The 20,385-nt window shown below is 51.4% G+C and overlaps 1 protein-coding gene across 2 annotated transcripts in view; it reads left to right on the top strand.

Moving 5' to 3' along the window:
• The window catches only part of CHCHD3 (coiled-coil-helix-coiled-coil-helix domain containing 3), a 306,949-nt gene extending 301,338 nt beyond the window's left edge, over positions 1-5,611 (top strand). For both annotated transcript variants that reach the window (XM_036246997.1, XM_036246996.1), the window contains one exon: positions 4,956-5,611. In XM_036246997.1, the coding sequence (XP_036102890.1) occupies positions 4,956-4,979 (24 nt within the window). In that variant the 3' untranslated portion in view covers positions 4,980-5,611. The remainder of the gene's footprint in view (positions 1-4,955) is intronic.
• Positions 5,612-20,385: the final 14,774 nt, after the last annotated feature.

The raw sequence follows: 20,385 nt of genomic DNA, 5'->3' as shown, positions 1-20,385 counted from the left end.
AGGTGCTCACTTTTTAAATTTTTCCAACAAACGCAGAGCTTACGTGAGGTACTGAGAGAAGCCTCACAGTCAGGTGGTGGTTCCGCATCGCAGCTCTGCGCTGGTGTCCTCGCTGGGTGTGCGGAATCCTTCCTGTTTTCTCTGGATGCATCTGGCCTTTCTGATCCGCTCCCCTCTCGACCACGTCGGCCATCCTCCTGGCCGTCTCTGTGCGCTGTCCGCACCGCTCGCCCACGTCGGCCATCCTCCTGGCCGTCTCTGTGCGCTGTCCGCACCGCTCGACCGCGTCGGCCATCCTCCTGGCCGTCTCTGTGCGCTGTCACACCGCTCGACCACGTCGCCACTCGGCCGTCTCTGGCGCTGTCCGCACCCTCGACCGGTCGGCATCCTCCTGGCCGTGTCTGTGCGCTGTCCACACCGCTCGACCACGTCGGCCATCCTCCTGGCCGTCTCTGTGCGCTGTCCGCACCGCTCGACCACGTCGGCCACCCTCCTGGCCGTCTCTGTGCGCTGTCCGCACCGCTCGACCACGTCGGCCATCCTCCTGGCCGTCTCTGTGCGCTGTCCACACCGCTCGACCACGTCGGCCACCCTCCTGGCCGTGTCTGTGCGCTGTCCGCACCGCTCGACCACGTCGGCCATCCTCCTGGCCGTCTCTGTGCGCTGTCCGCACCGCTCGCCCACGTCGGCCATCCTCCTGACCGTCTCTGTGCGCTGTCCGCACCGCTCGCCCACGTCGGCCATCCTCCTGGCCGTGTCTGTGCGCTGTCCGCACCGCTCGCCCACGTCGGCCATCCTCCTGGCCGTCTCTGTGCGCTGTCTGCCCTGCTCGACCACGTCGGCCATCCTCCTGGCCGTCTCTGTGCGCTGTCCGCACCGCTCGCCCACGTCGGCCATCCTCCTGGCCGTCTCTGTGCGCTGTCCGCACTGGCTCGCCTGCTTTTCCAGTGATTCTTCTGTATGCAGACCTCATAAAACTTATAATCATTGCTACTTAAGTACGCTCTTTAGGGTAATTGATCATCCAGAACTTCTGTGACCCAACACGCTTGTTGTCCTCCCACTCTCTCTGCTCTGCCCCTTTATTTCATTTTCCTTTGCCCTTAAATTTTTATCTCTAAAGACCTTTGACCTCTTTGCCCAGCCTATCACTTCCTTCCAGACATTTCCATCTTGGATGTTTCACCGTCATCCCAGACTCACAAGCCCCAAATCGAAGTCATCTTCCTCGTTCCCAGTGTGTCTCCTCTCACTTCCCTGTTTCTCTTGGTGACACCGCTGTTCTCCCTGTGACCGGGGATCCACCACACCTTAGACCTCGCCGTCTCTTTTTCTTCCTGGGTTTTCATGGCTCTGCCTGTTTCTCATCCTCACCCTTGCTTGGCTTCTGATCTGCCTCTCCCCTGGTCTGTCTGCCTCCAGACTCTCCCCTGTTGGATCCATTATGCCAAGGGTGTCAGGACAGCCTTCCGAAAGGACCTTCTGAGCCAGCAGGGCGTATCTCAGCTTGGCATTCGCCCTGGGCCCTCTTACACCTTTTTGTGTATCCGGAGTGCCCGCCTTTCCTCCACCCTGCGTACACACTGGGCTTGTTCCCACCTCTGAATCTCTGCACGGCTCCTAGCCTGCCTGTCCCCAACCCTTCCCCTGGCCCTTCTGTCTGCGTTCTGTTCATAGTGAGAGGTCACAGAAGAGCCTTTCCGATGGCCCCAGCCACATCACCGCCTCGAACCTTCCTTTTCTGGGAGAGTAGGCGACATCCTGGGAAACAGGAAGGGACATTCACCTTTGTCCATTCTTTTGTTCTTGAATTTTATGGTGTGTATGTATGTATGATTCAGTAAAATAATTTTCAGCAAATATACCTAAAAACCACAAGCTATGACTCTGTATCATGCCTCAGTTTCCATGAGCATGTGCGTTGGTTTCCCCGGCTCCTAGCCCTGTGCGGTCAGTACCTGTGGGAGCTTAGTTGAGAGCTGGGTGTGAAATCATGGCTGGAAGGGTGTGGGTGGCAGGAAGGAGGCGTGACAGATTAGAGGCAGCCTCCTCTTCCTCAGTAATTTCAAAACCGAACGGGAAAGGACCTCTCTGCCTTTTTAGAGATTCCTAAGATTGGAGGAAGTGTGCCCTGCTCCAGCCGGCTCCAGAGTTTCAATCTGACATGAAGAGTTCTTCCTGGCTCGGATTTTATGTGGAGAAAATCCTAAGGACTCATGGGAACACATTAGAACTAATCACTGAGTTCAGTCAAGGTGCAGGATATAAAGTTAACATATAAAGCTCTGTCATGTTTTTTACACACTAACAGTGAATTTTCTGAAAAAGAAAATCCCATTTATGATAGTATCAAAAAGTAAAACACTTAGGAATCCATTTATTTTCACCAGGAAGACAAAAGATCTCTACTCTGAAAACTGTAAGACACGGTTAAAAGAAATTGAAGAATACACACGTAAATGGAAAGTTGTCTTGTGTTCATGGATTGGAAGAATTAAATTTGTTAATATGTCAGTACTTCCAGAAGCCACCTATAGATTCAGTGCAGTCCCTATCAGAATTCCCTACAGAAAAAAAAAAATCTAAAGTTTGCAAGGAACCACAAAAGGCTCCTAATAGCCAAAGCAATCCTGAGAAAGGAGAGCAAAGCAGGAGACATTATACTGTCTGATTCAAGCTGTACCTCAAAGCTATAGTAATCAAACAGTATGGTACTGGCATAAAAACAGATAAATAGACCCGTGGAACAGAATTGAGGGCCCAGAATTGAGGGCCCAGAAATAAACCCAATATGGTCAGCTAACATATGGCCAGGGAGCCAAGAATGCTCAGTGCAGAAAAGACCGTCTCTTCCATAAACAGAGCTAGGAAAATTGGATATTCACAGTAAAAGTACGAAACCAGACTCCTATCTTAAGTACACCGCTCACAAAAATGAACTGAAGTGGGTTAAAGAGTTAAATGTAGACCTGAGAGCATGACACTCCTAGAAGAAAACAGGGGAGAAGCCCCTTGATGTGGGTCTTGGTAATGATTTTTTGGAAATCACACTTAAAACACAAGTAACAAAATAAAACAATACATTAAGTGGGAGACTACATCAATCTGAAAAGCTTCTGCACAGCAAAAGAAACCATCATGAAGATGTAAAGAAAGACAACACAGAATGGGGAGAACTATTTTCAAACTATATATATTTGATAGAGTTAATATTCAAAACATATAAAGAATTCATACGACTCAATAGCAAAAACAAATCTAATAAATGGGCGATGGACCTGCAAAGCCTTTTTTTCAATAAAGATGTATGAATGGCCAACAGATACGTGAAAAGATGCTCAGTATCACTAGTCATTAGGGAATTGAAAATTAAAACCACAGTGGGTTAGCACCTCATGCCTATTGGAATAACCATCAACAAAGAGACAAGGGATAACAAATACTGACCTAACTGGAGAAGAGGGAACACTTGTGCACTGTTGGTGGGATTGAAGTTGGTACAGCCACTGTGAAAAGTAGTATGTAGTTTTTTAAAAAAATTAAAAATAGAACTACCATATGATCCAGCAATTTCACTTCTAGGTACATATCCAAAAGAAATGAAAAACTAAGGAAGGTATCTGCCCGTCCATGTTCACAGCGGTATTATTTACAGTAGCCATGACATGGAAACAACCTTGGTGTCCATCGAAGGGTGGATGGATAAAGAAGTTGTGTGTGTGTGTGTGTATAACAGCATTATATTTAGCCATTTAAAAAAAACAAAAACAAAAACAAAACACACAAGGGTCTGGCCAGTGTGTCTCAGTGGATTGAATGTCATCCCATGGACTGAGAGTTCCTGGTTCGATTCCCAGTCAGGGCACATGCCTGGGTTGCAGGCTCGATCCCCAATGTGCAGGAGGCAGCTGATATAGATGTCTCTCTTTTTACATCAATGTTTCTATCTGTCTCCTTTCCTCTCCCTCTAAAAAAGAATCAATAAAAACATATTCTAAAAAACAAAATGCAAGGAAATCCCACTGTTTGTGACAAGGATGGCCCTTGAGGGCACTGTACTGAGTGAAACAAGGCAGGCAGAGAAAGACAAACACCGCGTGATTTCACTTACGTGTAGAATGTTAAACCAGCAAATGCAGCGGACCGAACTCAGAGAGGGCGATCAGACAGGTGCCTACCGGGGGCGGGGGAAGGTGGTCGGAAGGCACACCTCCGCGAAGGTGAAGCAGGGCTGGGATGAAACGGACCGGGTACAGACGGAGGCCAACACTGGCGAATGCGGGGAAGTTGTTAAGAGAGGAGGTGCTCCAAGTTCTCATCGCAAGGAGAAATGTGTCCTTTTTGTTGCATCTCTCTGAGATGAGGGATGTTAACTAAACCTAGTGTGAGGATTTCACAGTGTATGTGAATGAGACCTTTGTGCTGCGCACTTGAACCTGCTGCGGTGATACAGGTCAGCGACCCCTCACAGAAATAAATGCTAGAGATTGGAGGGGCCGTTCTGCAGTCTGGGGACAGATACCCGTGTAGCTCTGCCCAGATGACAAAACCAGAGCATGTGCATTCGGCTGGGAGGGAGCCGAGCTCCTGTCTGGAGCCATTCCTGTCTTCAGTGGGAGGTTTCCTCTCAGAGCCTGGGGTTAACCTCCGCCCCACCTCCCCCTGCCCAGCTCTGGCCACAGAAATGCTTCCTTCCCTGCATCTCCTGATGCCCCGGGCAGGAGCCGGCCTGTACGCTCACCGCCCCATCCAGGCCGCGCTCCCCTCAGGGTCCATGTCGGGGAGAGGGTCATTGGAGATTAAAGGCAGGGATGTTTCGAGACCAGGAAGCATGTGACTTGCTTGATGCGTCTTTGACGGAGCCCTTTAACAGGACAAGTAGTGCTGAGGAGGTGCTGCTGTTTCTGGGCCCCTCCTGCTGGTGGTAAAACTTACCTCTTCTGTTTCTCTTGCAGAGCATGATTGAGAAGGGAGGATAAAATCAACTTTACAACAAGCAAAGCTCCTTCAACGTTAATTCCAGAGGTGGAACGTTTTTCCCTAGTAAGAAAGCAACCTATTTAAAGAGAGAAGACGCCACAGAGAAGCACATCGCAGTTTGGCCAACGATCTGCAAAGCCAAGGCCCAGGCCAGCCATCAGCCGAGAAAGACCCGCTGCCTGCCAGACCCCATCCGTGAGGCAGGCGCAGGGCAGCCCCTCGCCTTTTGTGCGTTCTAGTCAGCTTTCTCTCCTCACCGAGCCATCCTGTGGTGAACCTCCACTCCAGCAGAGCGCGTGGGCTGGGATCGGGTGCGGGGATCCGAGTGGGGGTGGGCAGAGCACCCCCCGGCGGCGGCAGTGCTGGGCAGAATCGCCCAGACTGCGGCGTGTTGGGTTTCGTTTCCCCCCTCGACTGGGAGCTGCTCCTGTTACCTTATTGCGATCATGTAAAGAAGACAAAACGGAGAGAAAGGCCCCCTTTTACTGGAATAATGTTTGTGATTACATGTGAAATAAGGCATTTTTTATCACAAAAGGCAGCCTTGGCTTGTATAACTGCTTCTCTGTTATGAATACTGACACCTTGACTTCACTCACTATCAATAATAAATATATTTTCTGACGAAGACTGGCACTGTAGCCGGGGCCGCGTGTGTTTCTCTCCCTGGGTTGGGCGGTCGTGCTCACGGGAGTCGAGTCGATCATGTTGGAGTCTGCGTCTGTGCTGTACCTTTCCTGGGGAAGGGGCCGGCTCCGCGCAGAGCCCCAGCCCGGCCCGCGCCCCCAGAACGTGCCCCTCGGCGGGGGCGGGGCGGGGCGGGGCGGGGCAGCGAGGCCTCCACAGACTGCTCCACCTTCCTTTCTTTGGGGTGACTTGAGCCATGCTGCCTCCGGCAAGAATGAGCTTAAATAACCTTGGTTACGAACTTACGATTCTGCAATTTATGAAAGGGTTATTTTTTAAAAGTCAACCAACCGTGAGTGTTTTCCCTCTTTCCAGTTTCATTAAAACTTGCTAATTATGCCCTGGCCGGTTTGGCTCAGCGGTTAGAGCGTCGGTTCCCGCTAAGGGCACGTACCTCGGTTGCAGTTTGTCCCCAGCCCTGGTCGGTGGTGCCGGTGGCAGCCACTCGATGTGTCCCTTCACGTCGATGTTTCTCTCTCTCTGTTCCTCTCTCTCCCTCCCGCTCTACCTGAACAAAAAATGGAAAAATGTCCGCGGGTGAGGATAAAAAAAAAAAAAAAAAACTTGCTAATTATAACTCGCTTTATTTTTAACCAGAGGATAGGTAACTCAGCCCTAGGTTTTGAAAAGCTGGAAATGAGCATTCACCCTGAGCTACGGAGAAAGGCTTTCCAGGACTCGAGGGAGGAGGAGATGCCCAGGCTTTGTGATGTCGGCGAAATCTTCTGTCATGTAGATTTTTATTTTGTTACAGAGAGAAATACTTTACATTTGTTTCTTTATTAACTTTAGAGAGAGGGAAAGAGAGAAGCATCAATGAGAGAGAACATTGATTGGCCGCCTCCTGCATGCCCCCCACTGGGGATCGGGCCCACAACCTGGGCATGTGCCCTGACTGGGAATCGAACCGGCATCCTCTTGGTGCGTGGGTCAGTGCTCAACCACTGAGCCACACTGGCCAGGCAGAGAGAAATACTTTAGCAAAATAATTAAGAATATAGGCTCTGGAGTTGGTTGTTCAGATTGTGACCCCTCCTTCCCCACATGGGACCTAATCAAACCACCTCACCATACTAGCCCCTGATTTCTCCACTATTGAAGGGGTTGGGGTGGAAGAACTTTCTGTGTAGACTTACATTTGGTTGGGGCCAGGATGTGTTGGTTTGTGTGATTATTCAGTAAACTGATTTGGAGTTGGGCACATGAAGAGAATATCTACGTGCCCAAACACCTCTTCGAGAAAGTCGAAATGGACATAGCTTATGTTGGGAAAATTTCAACCAACCTCTCTGTACACGGAAGTATGGCCTCTTTTATCTAAATCCTTCAGTTGGCTATTTGAAGGGCATCTCAAGGACACCTGTGGATACACCCAAGGACCTGGTGTTGATTCTGAGTTTGTTGACTCTCCCGCCATAACTGCTAAGAGGCTCTGTGACCACTGGTTAACGAAGTGTTGAGGTTTTGGTTAATGGTACAAAATAAGTTGGGTTTGTATAAGTGTGAAGGAAGGACGCATTGGTGACTGGAGAAGCAGCACAGTGGGGCGTTGTCGGGGTGGCACCCAGGTAGTAGGTACACACAAACAAACGTTTACATGGTGACTTGTGACTCAGCTAACTCACGCATCCCCTCCTGTCCTGCGTTTGCAGTTTAGAGCCAATACTTGGCACATCCCAGGCTGTCAGTCTTGTGACTGGCAGAGAAATGCACCACTGGAGTCGGGCAGTTAAAGCTGGTTAGATCCATGAGATCGGGAAGGGGGAGGGAGGTGTCAGGACATCTCCCAGCGCTGGTTATTAATCTGTCACCCTGATACACGTGGTGGGTGCAAGGGAGAAAGAAGGCACTTTGTGGGAAATGATAAGGTCCCTTTTCTGTACCATTGGAGACCTCCCTGTTGACCACAACTCTGTCCAGGTCACTGTTCACTTGAGGAACACTGCTTGGGAAGAATGTTGTGCCTTTTGAGTGGGAGTCACACGTTCCAGTCAGTTTCTCCCTTACACAGAACACACCTTGAACCACAGTGGTTTGGCTGGAAGCCAGAGACGAGTCAAGTATCTTGCAAGCTGGTCAGGTGTTGCCACACTAAGCAGATGTGTGGTGAACTAGAAGACAGCTGGCGCAACCAGCACAAAGTCCTCTCTCTGAAGGTAACGCCAACGTGATGGTTTAGAAAAGTATCGACTCGTCCTCATTGGTAGCAGCTGTGGACAGCTGCGAGCCTAACGCTGTGGCCTGCTGGTCTACCAACAAGATGCCCCCACAGCAGCTGTAAGCGGTGCTTTGCTTAGAACCGAACCAGCCCCAGACGTCCTGCGTTTCCCGGTGGCTCTTAGTCCGGTAACTTCCAGCCCACAGGTGTAATTGCTTTTGCCGGAAACCCACAGGACAGTTCCCTCTCCCTGGTTTCAATCGTAGGAGCTCTCTCCAGATTTAAGATTGAGAGCAGCTGAACCATTGAAAGGGTAGCAGTAGTTTCCAGGGATTATTCTGTTTTGAGTTAATATATCTGAAAAGCAAATACTTTGAGAGAGTGAGTTAGTGTGGGTTCATTCATTCCGTCACTGCTCCCCTACACCTTCCAGTTTTCATCTGTTTCTCCCCCCCTCAGTCGCTCCCTCCCATCTGCACCTCCTCCTCCTGCCTCTTCTGGGGGTTTCGACCTTCCTCACCCTCTCTGCCTTTCAAGGCCACCTCCTGAGAGGGTGTAGGGTGCAAAGGCCGTGGTCTGAGGCGCTCAGCCCTGGGCTCTTGCTCTGGTCTCTGCTGCTGTTGGCTCGGGACAGGTCGCTCCCTCATGTTCTCTACTGCTCACGGGCTGCTCGGTTCTCCGTTGTCACCAGCGTCCGAAGCCGTAAAACCAGTTACAGATTTACAACTTCTTATCTTTCATGGTTTCTTATATTTGCAGTTCCTAATTGACAAACCAGGTATATGGAATTTTTAAAATTTTCTGGGAAAAATACCTAAGTTTGTACTTAGTTCTCTGTAGTCTTTGTATTTTTCCAATAGTATATGATTCTCATTAGAAAAATGTGACTCTGGCCAGTTTGGCTCAACAGTTAGAACATTGGCCCATGGACTGAAGGGTCAGGGGTTCGATTTTGGCCAAGGGCATGTACCTTGGTTGCAGGTTTGATCCTGGCCCCAGTCAGGGTCATTTGGGAAACAACCACTCAATGTGTCCCTCTTGCATTGACGTTTTTCTCTCTCTCTCTCCTCCACTTCCCCGCCCTCCTTTCCACTCTAAAATCAATGGGGAAAAAATCCTCGGTGAGGATTAACAAAAAGAAAAAAAAAAATTATATATATCCTGTCACTTGCCCCAGGGATTTACTCAGTGCAGGGCTGAGTCCATTATGAAACGTCTTCCTAGGACGTGTAGCCAGTTTGTGTCAATGAGACCCACAGTTTAGAACACCCCCAGAACAGGAGACCATGGTGCTGATGCTCTGTTACCTGCGGCAGTCTGGACAAGACGTGCTGGTTAGGTCCACGCTTACTTATTTATTTTTTTAATCCTCACCGGAGGATATTTAATCCCTCACCGGAGGGAGAGAGAGAAACATCCAGAGAGAGACACATCAACTGGCTGCCTCAGGCATGACCCGACCAGGTCCGGGGATGAACCACAACTGAGGTACGTGCCCTTGACTGGAATCGAACCCGAGACTTTATGGTCTGCAGGCCAATGCTCTAACCACTGATCCAAACCAGCCAAGGCAGTCCATGCTTATTTTTTATTTTATTTTATTTTTCTAAATCCTCACCCTTTGCATTTATCTTCAGATAGAACGGGAGGGAGAGAGGGGGAAAGAGAGAGAGAGAAACATTGATGTGAGAGAGACACATCGAGTGGTTGCCACCCACACAACGCCAACTGGGGCTGGGGACAAACTGCAACTGAGGTGCGTGCCCTCAGCGGGAACAGAACCCAGAACTCTCTGGGCCGTGGGTCGACGCTCTAACCTCTGAGCCAAACCGGCCAGGGCCATGCTTATTTTAAATGTATTATAGACATTGTCTCAGCCTCTTCTCCCCCACGGGGCCCTTAAATGCAAAATGTTGCAGGTACCAGTTTTTAACTCTCTCCTCCCTTGACCCACTTAATGTCAGAAGTGCCAACAATGACAGAAACAATGTAACAGTAATTAAGAGGAGGCGATAGAGACGGACTACCATCCAGTAAGTGTAACGCTGGCTTGGTGATCAGGCTCCATGGAGCGCTGGACATTATTCCCATAAACTTTAGTGTCCAGCCTGTCATTTCAAATCCACTGTAACTTGAGATGATTCCAGTGTAGATGGTCTAGAGCTATATCCATTTTATCATCAGCCCCAGGCTGCTCATGACCCAGGGAGATGGGAGTAGCCGGTGATTTTTCAGGGTCAGTGAAACGGGGAACTTGGGGCCTCCCTTGTGTGCCAAAGAGATGGAGGCACGCCCGGTGTGCCTTGGGGAGCCCAGCCCGCTGCTCTGGCCCTCCTCTGCGAGCGATGCTGGTTCAAACTGATCGGCCCTAAAGGCAAAGTAGATGTGTTTCCCCACATCCAGAGTGAGGGTCACCTCCCTCCTCGGACAAGGTCCCTTCCACTAAGAATTCTGGCCAAAGGATTAGACAGGTTCAGGAACTTTCCATCCATTACCTTCTAAAACCCAGAGTCATTGGCACATAGTTTGGGAAGAAAACCACCGCCAACCACCTAATTCATTTGACATCTAGGTGATGTTTAAGGATGAAATTTTCTATTTCATGTCGTGTGCGCTCTCCTGGTGCCGCCAGCCTCAATATTGCTGGCAGACCCCTGGAATTGGGAGACCGCAGAAGTCACCGTCCGGCTCACAAGCGTCTTCTACTTTCCCTGTCACCTGTCTTGAGCCTTCCAAAGAGACCCACAGCCTTCTGCAGACCACGATAATATGCCCTGCCTTTGAGGGGACAGTCCACTGTTAACCCCAATCTGGTTTAAGAAAACATGGTTACCATATTTATGCCTTCCAGTGAAGGAAATTGAAAAATGAAACTATTAAGTTCAGTCCCTGAAACTCCCTCAAACCAAGTCAGCTCTACCTGAATTTAACGACATGCTTAAACCTCTGGGAGTGGATTGGATTAGGGGAGGCCTCCATCCACCTCGGAGATCCCCATGCAGCCAGCCTGGACTTCCCTCGCCCTGGTCCCCTCTGCCTCTGGGCGGATCCTGACTGGGTGGTCACTGTCACTCTGCTGGGAGGGCAGTCTGCTGTGGATGTACCCTGCCTTCTAAGTCAATCACATTTCCATGATGGCTTTTAAATGCAAATGTGGAATCCCAGGGGTCATGGTCCAAGTCTCAGGGCTCCGGTCCTGCAGCGCCCTTCTCTGTGGGGTCCGTCCTCCGGCTGCTGCCGGGTCCCTGTCGATGCCCACACGGGGTGGACAGCCTGTGCTCATCCACTCTCTCCCTATCCCAGAGAATACGGCGTGAGGGCCCTGGCTGGTTTGGCTCAGCGATCAGAGCGTTGGCCCGCAGACCAAAGAGTCACGGGTTCGATTCCGGCCAAGGGCGTGTACCTCGGTTGCTGTTCATCCCTCATCCCCGGCCCTGGTTGGGGTGGTGCAGGAGGCAGCCAGTCGATGTGTCTCTCTCACATCAATGTTCCTCTCTCTCTCCCTCTCTCCCACTCTATCTGAAGATAAATAAAAAAATATCCTCAGGTGAGGATTACAAAACAAAAACAGAACTAAAATAGGGGGTGAGGGCCAGATGGCGGGGCCAGCTGCTCGTCACCGGCTCCGTGTGCGTCCCAGGGGCAGGGGTGAAGCCACTGTCCGGCCACAGCTCAGGCCCAGCTCCTCAGTCGGCCTCAGGCCGCACAGTTCAGCTTTGGACCGCCCACGGTCACGTGCACCCTGCTCAGAAGCAGGACCACACAGTCGTTGAAAACGATTTCAACCCAGAGCGGACGTGGGCGTTTCCTTGCTGGCTGGAAGGGGCTGCAGGCTGGGGTGCGAGCGGGGGTCTTCCACGGCCCTAGAGCAGCCGCGTGTTCAGCGTGAGCCCCAGATAAACGAGCTCAGACTCCACCTCGGGCGCTTAGCACAGAACGGGGAGGTCCAGGTAAATTAGGGGTGTCTTCGCTTGGGAAATGAATTTACCAGTGAGGTTAGGTGCCCCGTAGAGCAGCAGAAGGGATACGGTCAGCATGAAGCTGAGCTGTTTCGGGAACATCAGAAGCTATTGTCCTGAGTACAGCCGCTTCCTGCTTCACCCTCAGCGTAGGCGTGGCGTGCTCATCGCCTGCGGACCATCGTGCACCCCTTTACCCCGCCCCACGTGCCTGGGTGCCCCGGAGAGGGGTTTCCAGCCCAGCACCGTGTGGCCCTGGCATCGCCCGTCTTCGTCGTACATTAAATCACCAAGTCCCCGGAGTCGACCGCCGTGCCCCGGGCACTGTTCCGGGAGTGACCACCGCGACAGCCGAGGTCTTGACCTCACCGAGCGTGCGTTCTGGGGCGGGGGGGGGGGGGGGACGGTAACATCGGGGAGTAATAAGTGCGTGCAAAATGTAAAACCAGGGCCAAGACCAGAGTTCTGGGAGAGAACAGGGCTTTGGGGAAGATATGCTGTATTATACTGGGCAGTGAAGACAGACACAAGAACTGTAAGAAGGCGACATTTGAGCAGATTCTTGACTGTGGTTAGAACCAACCATGGAAGACGGGGGACGTGCATTCCAGGCTGGGAACAGAGAGCGCAAAGGTCCCGAGGCAGGAACTGGTTTGCTTTATTAGGGGAACAGCAGGGGGTCCTGGTGCCCTGAGCGGAGTGAACAGGCAGTGTTGGGGGTGCGCTCAGAGAGGTCCGCAGGGTCCAAGCACACGCAGCCTTTCGTCTGTGGTAAGACCTTTCCTTGTATTCTGAGTGTGCTGAAGCATCTTTGGAGGGTTTGGTGCAAGACCAGCATCGACCTGATTTACATTTGAAAAGACCACTCTGGCTGCTCTGAGGAAAATGGTCTAGTGGGAGCAGGGAGACCAGTGGGAGGCACTTACGTTAAGGATGTAAGCGAGAGGTTGTGGCTTGGGCCAGGGTGGTGGCCGCAGGGAAAGCGAGAAGTCATCAGATTTAGGACGTCTGTACCTCTCCCCAGTGAGACTATGCCATGAGATGCGGGGTGTGAAGGAAAGTGAGGCGAAGTGTAGGAACCCCAAGACTGGCCTGGGCATCTAGCTGGATGGCGGTACCTTCTACTGCAAGATTTGGGTGTGGGTGGTCCAGAAGCAAGGGTTCGACTTGACTGTGCGAAGTGCAGTGTGTGAGTTAGCAACCCCCGCTCACGTGCTGCGTAGGTCGGGTACCTGGGGGTGGATGAGCCATCGCTGCCCAGATGGTGCAGAGCCTTGGCCTGGCCGTACCCCAGAGGGGAGGGAGGGGGCGGGGCCTACCCGAGGGGGCGGGGCCTACCCCCAGGGGCGGGAGGGGCGGGGCCTCAGCCCTGGCCCTCAGCACAGCGGGCGAGGAGGAAGGACAGGATGGCCCCGGGTGGGGGACGAGCCCAGGCTGACCCAGAGGCCACGAAGAAGTGCTCCAGGAGGAGGGAGCGGCAGCGGTGTCAGCTGCTGATGGACGGACTGCAGCGAGACGGGACGCACCGCGAAGGGCAAGAGCGGTCGGTGCTGCTGAGGACGGAAGCCCGGTCAGAGGGTTGAAGAAAGCAGGGCCTTGGGGAGAGAGAGGCAGCACCTTAGCTGAAAAGGGGGGCAGTAGGTGGGGAGATGTGAGGTCCTGGGGTTCTTTGTTAGGGTGCAGATATTATAGCCCTTGCAGGCCAGTGGGAATAACCAGAAGGAGAGAAGTCGGTGAAAACGTCCCGGGCGGCAAGAGGCAGGGAGCCCGCCTTGGAGCACAGGCAGCCTGCCCTTGGCGCCGGAGGGAAGGTCAAGGTCACGCATGTGGAGGCAGGCGGCTGGTGGCTTTGGTCACTCTCTGCTGATGGCCTCTACTTTCTGAGCAGCATGAGGAACGTCCCAAGGGAGTGTTCACTAGTAATCATTAGGGCAGCTGAATGCCTCCCTTCTGTCTCTGAATCATTCGCCCAACGCCATTGGACGGGCCACGAGAGGCAGCGCTCCCTGCAGGAGGGGGGTGGGGCCCCGAGGGGGTGCCTGAGCAGGGCGAGGAAGCTGTGTTCATGGGGGGACCTCGGGGGTGGTGGGGGAGCCCCAGGGGGTGCCTGAGCAGGGTGAGGAAGCTGTGTTCATGGGGGGACCTGGGGGTGGTGGGGGAGCCCCAGGGGGTGCCTGAGCAGGGTGAGGAAGCTGTGTTCATGGGGGGACCTCGGGTGGTGGGGGAGCCCCGAGGGGGTGCTGAGCTGGGTGAGGAAGCTGTGTTCATGGGGGGACCTCGGGTGGTGGGGGAGCCCCGAGGGGTGCTGAGCAGGGTGAGGAAGCTGTGTTCATGGGGGGACCTCGGGGGTGGTGGGGGCCCCGAGGGGGTGCCTGAGCAGGGCGAGGAAGCTGTGTTCATGGGGGGACCTCGGGGGTGGTGGGGGAGCCCCCAGCGGGTGCCTGAGCAGGGTGAGGAAGCTGTGTTCATGGGGGGACCTCGGGGGTGGTGGGGGCCCCGAGGGGGTGCCTGAGCAGGGCGAGGAAGCTGTGTTCATGGGGGGACCTCGGGGGTGGTGGGGGAGCCCCCAGCGGGTGCCTGAGCAGGGTGAGGAAGCTGTGTTCATGGGGGGACCTCGGGGGTGGTGGGGGTCCCTAGGGGGTGCCTGAGCAGGGTGAGGAAGCTGTGTTCATGGGGGGACCTCGGGTGCGGGGGCCCGAGGGATGGCAGGGCGGCTGTGTGGAAAGGGGAGGACGGCGCAGTAGCAACAGGGAAATGGCGCATGCGGAGGACGCTGGTCCCATATACAAACAGGTGGAGGCCAACAGGGACCAGACTCCTGAACGTCAGAGGGCGGTTACTAAGATGGAAACGGGGAGAAGGACAATGAGCTCTGTGGTGTTGGTTTGAAATAGGAGATATTGATGTGATTGTGGTTTTAAATATAGAGCAGTAAGGAGGTGTAAATGTGTGCATGTTTATAAGTACATGTTCATACCCACATGTATATAACATATATGTATGTGAGTGTATATATGTATATATGTTCATGCGTTGGTTCCTCAGCTGTGGCAAGGAGGGGGCCAGGGAGCAGCAGTATCCTAACAGCTATGAGCCTGCCCGGTGCCCAGATCTTGGTTTCTGATCCACCCTCCATAGCTTGAAGTCATGACTAACCCAGGGCTGAGGCAGGGAAAGTGCAAGATGGGAACAGAGCAGAAGGGCGGGGCAACTTGAAGGGGCTATCACTGTCCCTTGACATCAAAATAAATAATGACAGTAATCCATTGAATAACGTGGCAGGGGCCATACCGAGTATGGATAAAGGACTACACAGACCGTGAAAAGGAGAGCTTTTATTTTTAGAGTACAATGCGAATTAATAAATGGAAAAGGAATCATAGAATTATAATATCATTATTTGGCAATAAGTTTGAAATTATTACCAAATCCAAAAACATTATAAAGTAGCCGAGGGTAAAATAAATTTATTTTATTATTATGTTTTTAATCCTCACCTGAGAGAGGAAAGGAGAGAAACATCAACAAGTTGCCTTCCGTAGGCACCTGACTGTGGGATGGAACCCGCGATCTGGGTATGTACCCTGACCAGGAATCGAACCTGCAGCCTCTCTGTACAGGACGATGCTCCAACCAACTGAGCCAGCCAGGGCAAAATTTATTTTAAGGAATAAACTAAGGAATAGCTGAGTAACTCTTGCAGAACTAGGCGGGAAGTCTAGCTAGAGTCGTTATTATCCCGTTACACAATAAAGAGAGAAGGACACGGGACAGAGTCCGGAGACAGACTGGTGCATATGGAGACGTTGTTTATAACCAAGGTGACCTTGCAAATCAGAGGGGAACGACTGGTTATAAATACATACATGGTGCCGGGTCAGCTGGATGCCTACATGGAACAAAAGGAAAACGAGACCTACCTTCCTTTAGTACCCGCAAGCCAATTTTCACTGGAGCGCCATTTAAACGAATATGTAAAACACTAATGCTTCTAGAATACAGTCCAGAGTAGTTCCATGACCTTAGCATACGGAAATATTTTTAATTTTTTATATGTTTGTATTGATGTCAGAGAGAGGAAGGGAGAGGGAGAGATGGAAACATCGATGATGAGGGAAACATCGATTGGCCGCCTCCTGCATGCCCCCTGCTGGGGATCAAGCTTGCAACTGGGCCTGTGCCCGGACTGGGAATCAAACCGGGACCTCCTGGTGCAGGGGTCGACGCTCAACCACTGAGCCACACCGGCCGGGCTACAGAAATATTTTTTAAAACAGGACACAAAAGACTCTAACCATGCGGGGGAAACATTAATAAATTGGATCACTTTGAAATTAAGAAAGTATGTTCGCCGAGACGAAAGACAGCGAAAAGGAAGCCTTAAGAGAGAAGATGCCTGTGAAGCATGCAGCCAGCAAAGGGCTCACATCCAGGCTACATAAAGAACTGCAGATCAGTGAGCGGAAGACAACGGACAGAAAGCGAGCAACGGGCTGAAAGAAGCACTTGACAAAAAGTGCCTCTCTAAGAGGCCAGTCAGCGTATGAGGTGGACTCGACCGCCGGACTAACTAGGGAAACGCACACTAAATGCGCAGTGAGACGCCACCCTTCAGCCACCAGAATGGCAAAAATTAAAAAGTGGGAAAATGATGAGGGTTCACAAGCTTGTGAAGCACCTGGTTTCTAATGCCCCGCTGGTCGGAGTGCAGACAAACAACCCAATTGGGAAATGGTTTGGTCTTTTCTATTAAAGCTGAACATATTGTCTTAGTTACAACAAAATTACCACAGATGACTGGGCGGCTTCTAAACAACAGAACTTTATTCTTCACAGTCTGGAGGCCGGGAGTCCAAGACCAAGCTGCCGGCAGACCCGGGGTCCGGTGCCGCCCACTTTCTGGCACCGTCCAGCTGTGTTCACAGGTGGCACCTTCTAGCTGTGAAGGCACAGGGTGAAAAGGGAGGGGGTGCTTTCTGGGGTCTCTTTATAGGGGTGCTGATCCCATTCCTCGTGATCTAATCGTCTCCCAATACCATCACCTTGGGGATTAAGTTTCAACATGAATTTTGGGGAAACACAAACATTCAGTCTATAGCCAGACCCATAACCAGCATCACCATTCCTCAGTACGGACCCTGAGAACTGTTCAGTAGTATTCATAATACCTACAAAGTAGAAACAAGTAAAAAGTAAAAAGGACAGATAGATAGAGGCACATGGAATATTATACAATAATACAAATGAATGGATTCTGGCCGCATATACTAGTGGAAGATTCTCATACATTGTTGAACAAAAGTACTAAAAAAAGTGTGTTGTATAATTCCATTCTTAATACATTTCTTTAAAAGGCAAAATCAGTGATCATGTTTATGATTGGATTCAGACCCTATAAGGAAAATAAAGACATGTTCTTTTAGCAGTTACCTTTTGGGGTTCAGACGGGGTACCGGTGAGAAGGAACACAAATGGGTCATCTACGATCCTGGTAATATGCTGTTGTCCTTGCCTGAGTGGTTAGTGGATCTATTTAATGAGTGGATCTATGATAATTCAATGAGCTAGCTATACACTTTTTGGTACTTTGTTGTGTCTTATACTTCACACTACAAAGGGCTGGAAATGAACTGAGACAGGTTCAAGATGATCCCTACCCTGGCTGAGGTGGCTCAGTTGGTTGGGACGTTATCCCGTACACCAAAAGGTTGTGGGTTCGATTCCCGGTCAGGGTACATGCCTAGATTTGCAGGTTGGATCCCAGGTTGGGGCACATGCAGGAGGTAACCAATTGATGTTTCTCTCTCATGTTGATGCCTCTCTCTCTCTCAAATCAGTGAACATACGCTCAGATGAGGATAAGGAAAAAAAAGATGATCTCTAGGACAAAGTCATTTTCGTTTCCTTGATAATACCTACTAGCAACTGATATTTGTTCTGGAGTTTTCTGAGCCAAGGTTCTGTATCGAGCATTTTATACACATTATCTCTAATTGCAATCTTCCTACAAATTAGGTACATTTTTATCCTCATTTTATAGATGAGGAAACTGAGGCTTAGAAGGATTAAGTAACTTGCTAAGAGTCACACAATTAGTAAATGGCAACCCCATTTTGTCCTTCCCAGAAGTCTGGCTCTCACTTGCTTTGAGATCTCCTCTTAGTCCAAACCTCATCCTGCTACTAGATTTTGTTTGTTGTGAACCTCCCAATCACCCGCGGCATCTGGTGTACTGCGTGGCACAGTATAAGCCTTGGTAAGTGTTGAGCTGAATGAAGAATGAATAAAAGCCGCATTGTTTCCACCGGTCCCGCTCAGGTGTTGGGTGCAGTAGTCGAGACTTCTTGCCTGTGCAAAGTTCTGGAGGTTCCGAGCAGAGGAAGTACCAGGAAAGCCTGGGGTCCGTGGCTGATGCTCGTTTTGCTTGCTGGGGTCTGTGAGACCCTACGTCCCTTTCCCCTTTCCCCGAGCTCCAAGACATCTGCCTGCGTCCCTCCCTCCCTCGGCCTGCCACCAGGAGGCGGTAGGTGGAGACCAGCTGCTCTGCCTCCCGACGTGTCCGGAGCAACACCGCGCAGGCCCCAGGGGTGGAGGGTGCAGGACGCAGAGCCCAGCCTTCTCCATAAAAGCCCTAGTGCCACGTCGCTGCTGGTTCCCAGGTCTCCTGAGGCAGAGACTTTGGAAGGAAATCAACTGTCGGTCTGGGGTGTTGAGGCCCTATTCAGGGGCTGTTTGCCATTGGCTTCGACGTTGGAGCGGCTCCAGGAACGCAGGTACACAGCAGCTGCGTGGGCTCCTTGAACCATCACCGCTCAGCCTCCGCCACCTGCCTCCAGTGTGAGCCCTTCTGTTGCTCGAAGACGGGAAAACAACACAAAAGAAGAAACCCAAGTCTGAGAACTCCACCCATATTTTCCCGGAGGATTTTGACCAGTTTTAACTCCTCAAAACAGCTCATTGTTTTTAGAATTCCCTCACCTACCCCTCGCCTCTCCCAAACTGGCTCCCGCTCCTGACGTTATGACACCCCGGCCACCCACCTTGCGTTCCCTTCACCTGGGCCTGCAGTCTAGGAGCCCATGGGTGCTCCCTCACCCCGACTCTTGCCTGCCTCCAGTACCCTCCTGGGACCTGACAGTCTCTTAGCCAGAAGAGTTTGGATTAATGCATCGTTTTATAAACAGCTTGAAGCCACATAAATAATGTCCTCAGAGGGAGGATCGCTAGGCACTAAAAAGGTCACAGGTGGTCTGTAACGTCCTTCCGGAAGACCTCTATAAATCTGCAAAAGGATCAGGGTCTCTGCCTGTTCCCTTGCCCATCATCTCTCTCCCCAGAATCTACTGAAAGGTGTTCAGTGTGGCCCCTAAGAGTCGGGACTCTTCCTTACTGACAAAGCCTTGGGTCTGTCCAGGATCAGGAGGCCGAGTCTTTCAGGGCCACCAGCCTCTGCTTTCCAGCTCCAGGAACGGAGCTTGTAAGCTCATCTCTTACAAGAAAGTCCTCCTCCTTTCTTTGCCAGTGATTGGCTTAGGAACAGACATGTGGCGTAGCGCCAGCCAATAAGATTGAAGGAAGTTTTCCGGCCCTGTCTGGGAGAGTTAACAAGGGATACCAGTGAGGCTGCATCCTGCATCCCCCATGCCCTCGATGCTGGGGTGTGAGTGCATGAGACCATGGTGCCCACCTTGTGATCATGGAGTGGCCGCCTGAGGACAGAACCCAAGATGCGGGGACGGCGGGGGTAAAAGATGGGAAGAGCCTGTGCATCAGCTAAAACTGTTCTGCCATTTGGACTTACCACGAGAGGCGATACCCTTCTGCTTTTTATTCCGTGGTGGGATTGGGCTTGCTCTTTGGAGCTGAAACCTTCCTGCTGATATGTCTGTACCTGAGAGGTCACACAGTCTCCCTCGCCCCTCATCACTCGGGCCCCAACTTCAGGCTAGCTTTTTTCTTACAGGGGTTGGGTTTTTTATGATATCCTCATACTCTATCACCGAGTATTTTTCTCATCAAATGCTTGGTCAAGGATAGACTTTTACTCCCTAGTCACGGAAAGAGAAATGAAGTCCTCAATCAGGTACATCAGCATCACGGCAAACGGGCAAAGGACATTTCTCCAAAGAAGACACACGAATGGCCACTGAAAAGATAGTCAACATCACCAGTCATGAGGGAAATGCAGGTCATATCCACAGCGAGAGAGCCCCTCACACCCCTAGGATGGCTGTGATCAGAAAAGCACAAAGCAGGTTGGTGAGGATGTGAGAAGTCAGAGCTCTCGCCCCCTGCTGGTGGGCATGTGACATGGGGCCGCTGCTTTGGGTAGAGTGATGATTCCTCAACAAATAAAATGCAGACTTACTGCATGCCCCCCATTCAACCCCTGCAACACACCTAAGAGAAATGAAGACATCGGCCCCCACAAACACTTGTCTGTGAGTGATCGGAGCATTAGCCATAAGAGCCAAAAAGTGGAAACAAGCCAAGTTTCCATCGAACGAATAAATAAAATGTAGCATATCCGTGCAATGGAATATTAATTGATAATAAAAAGAAGTGAGATTCTGATACAGGCTACTATATGGATTAGCCTTG

The sequence above is a fragment of the Molossus molossus genome, unplaced genomic scaffold (assembly GCF_014108415.1).
Source record: "Molossus molossus isolate mMolMol1 unplaced genomic scaffold, mMolMol1.p scaffold_m16_p_7, whole genome shotgun sequence".
In the NCBI taxonomy this organism is placed as follows: Eukaryota; Metazoa; Chordata; class Mammalia; order Chiroptera; family Molossidae; genus Molossus; species Molossus molossus.
Note: the sequence above shows the minus strand (reverse complement) of the source record. Positions and strands in the feature narration are given on the sequence as shown.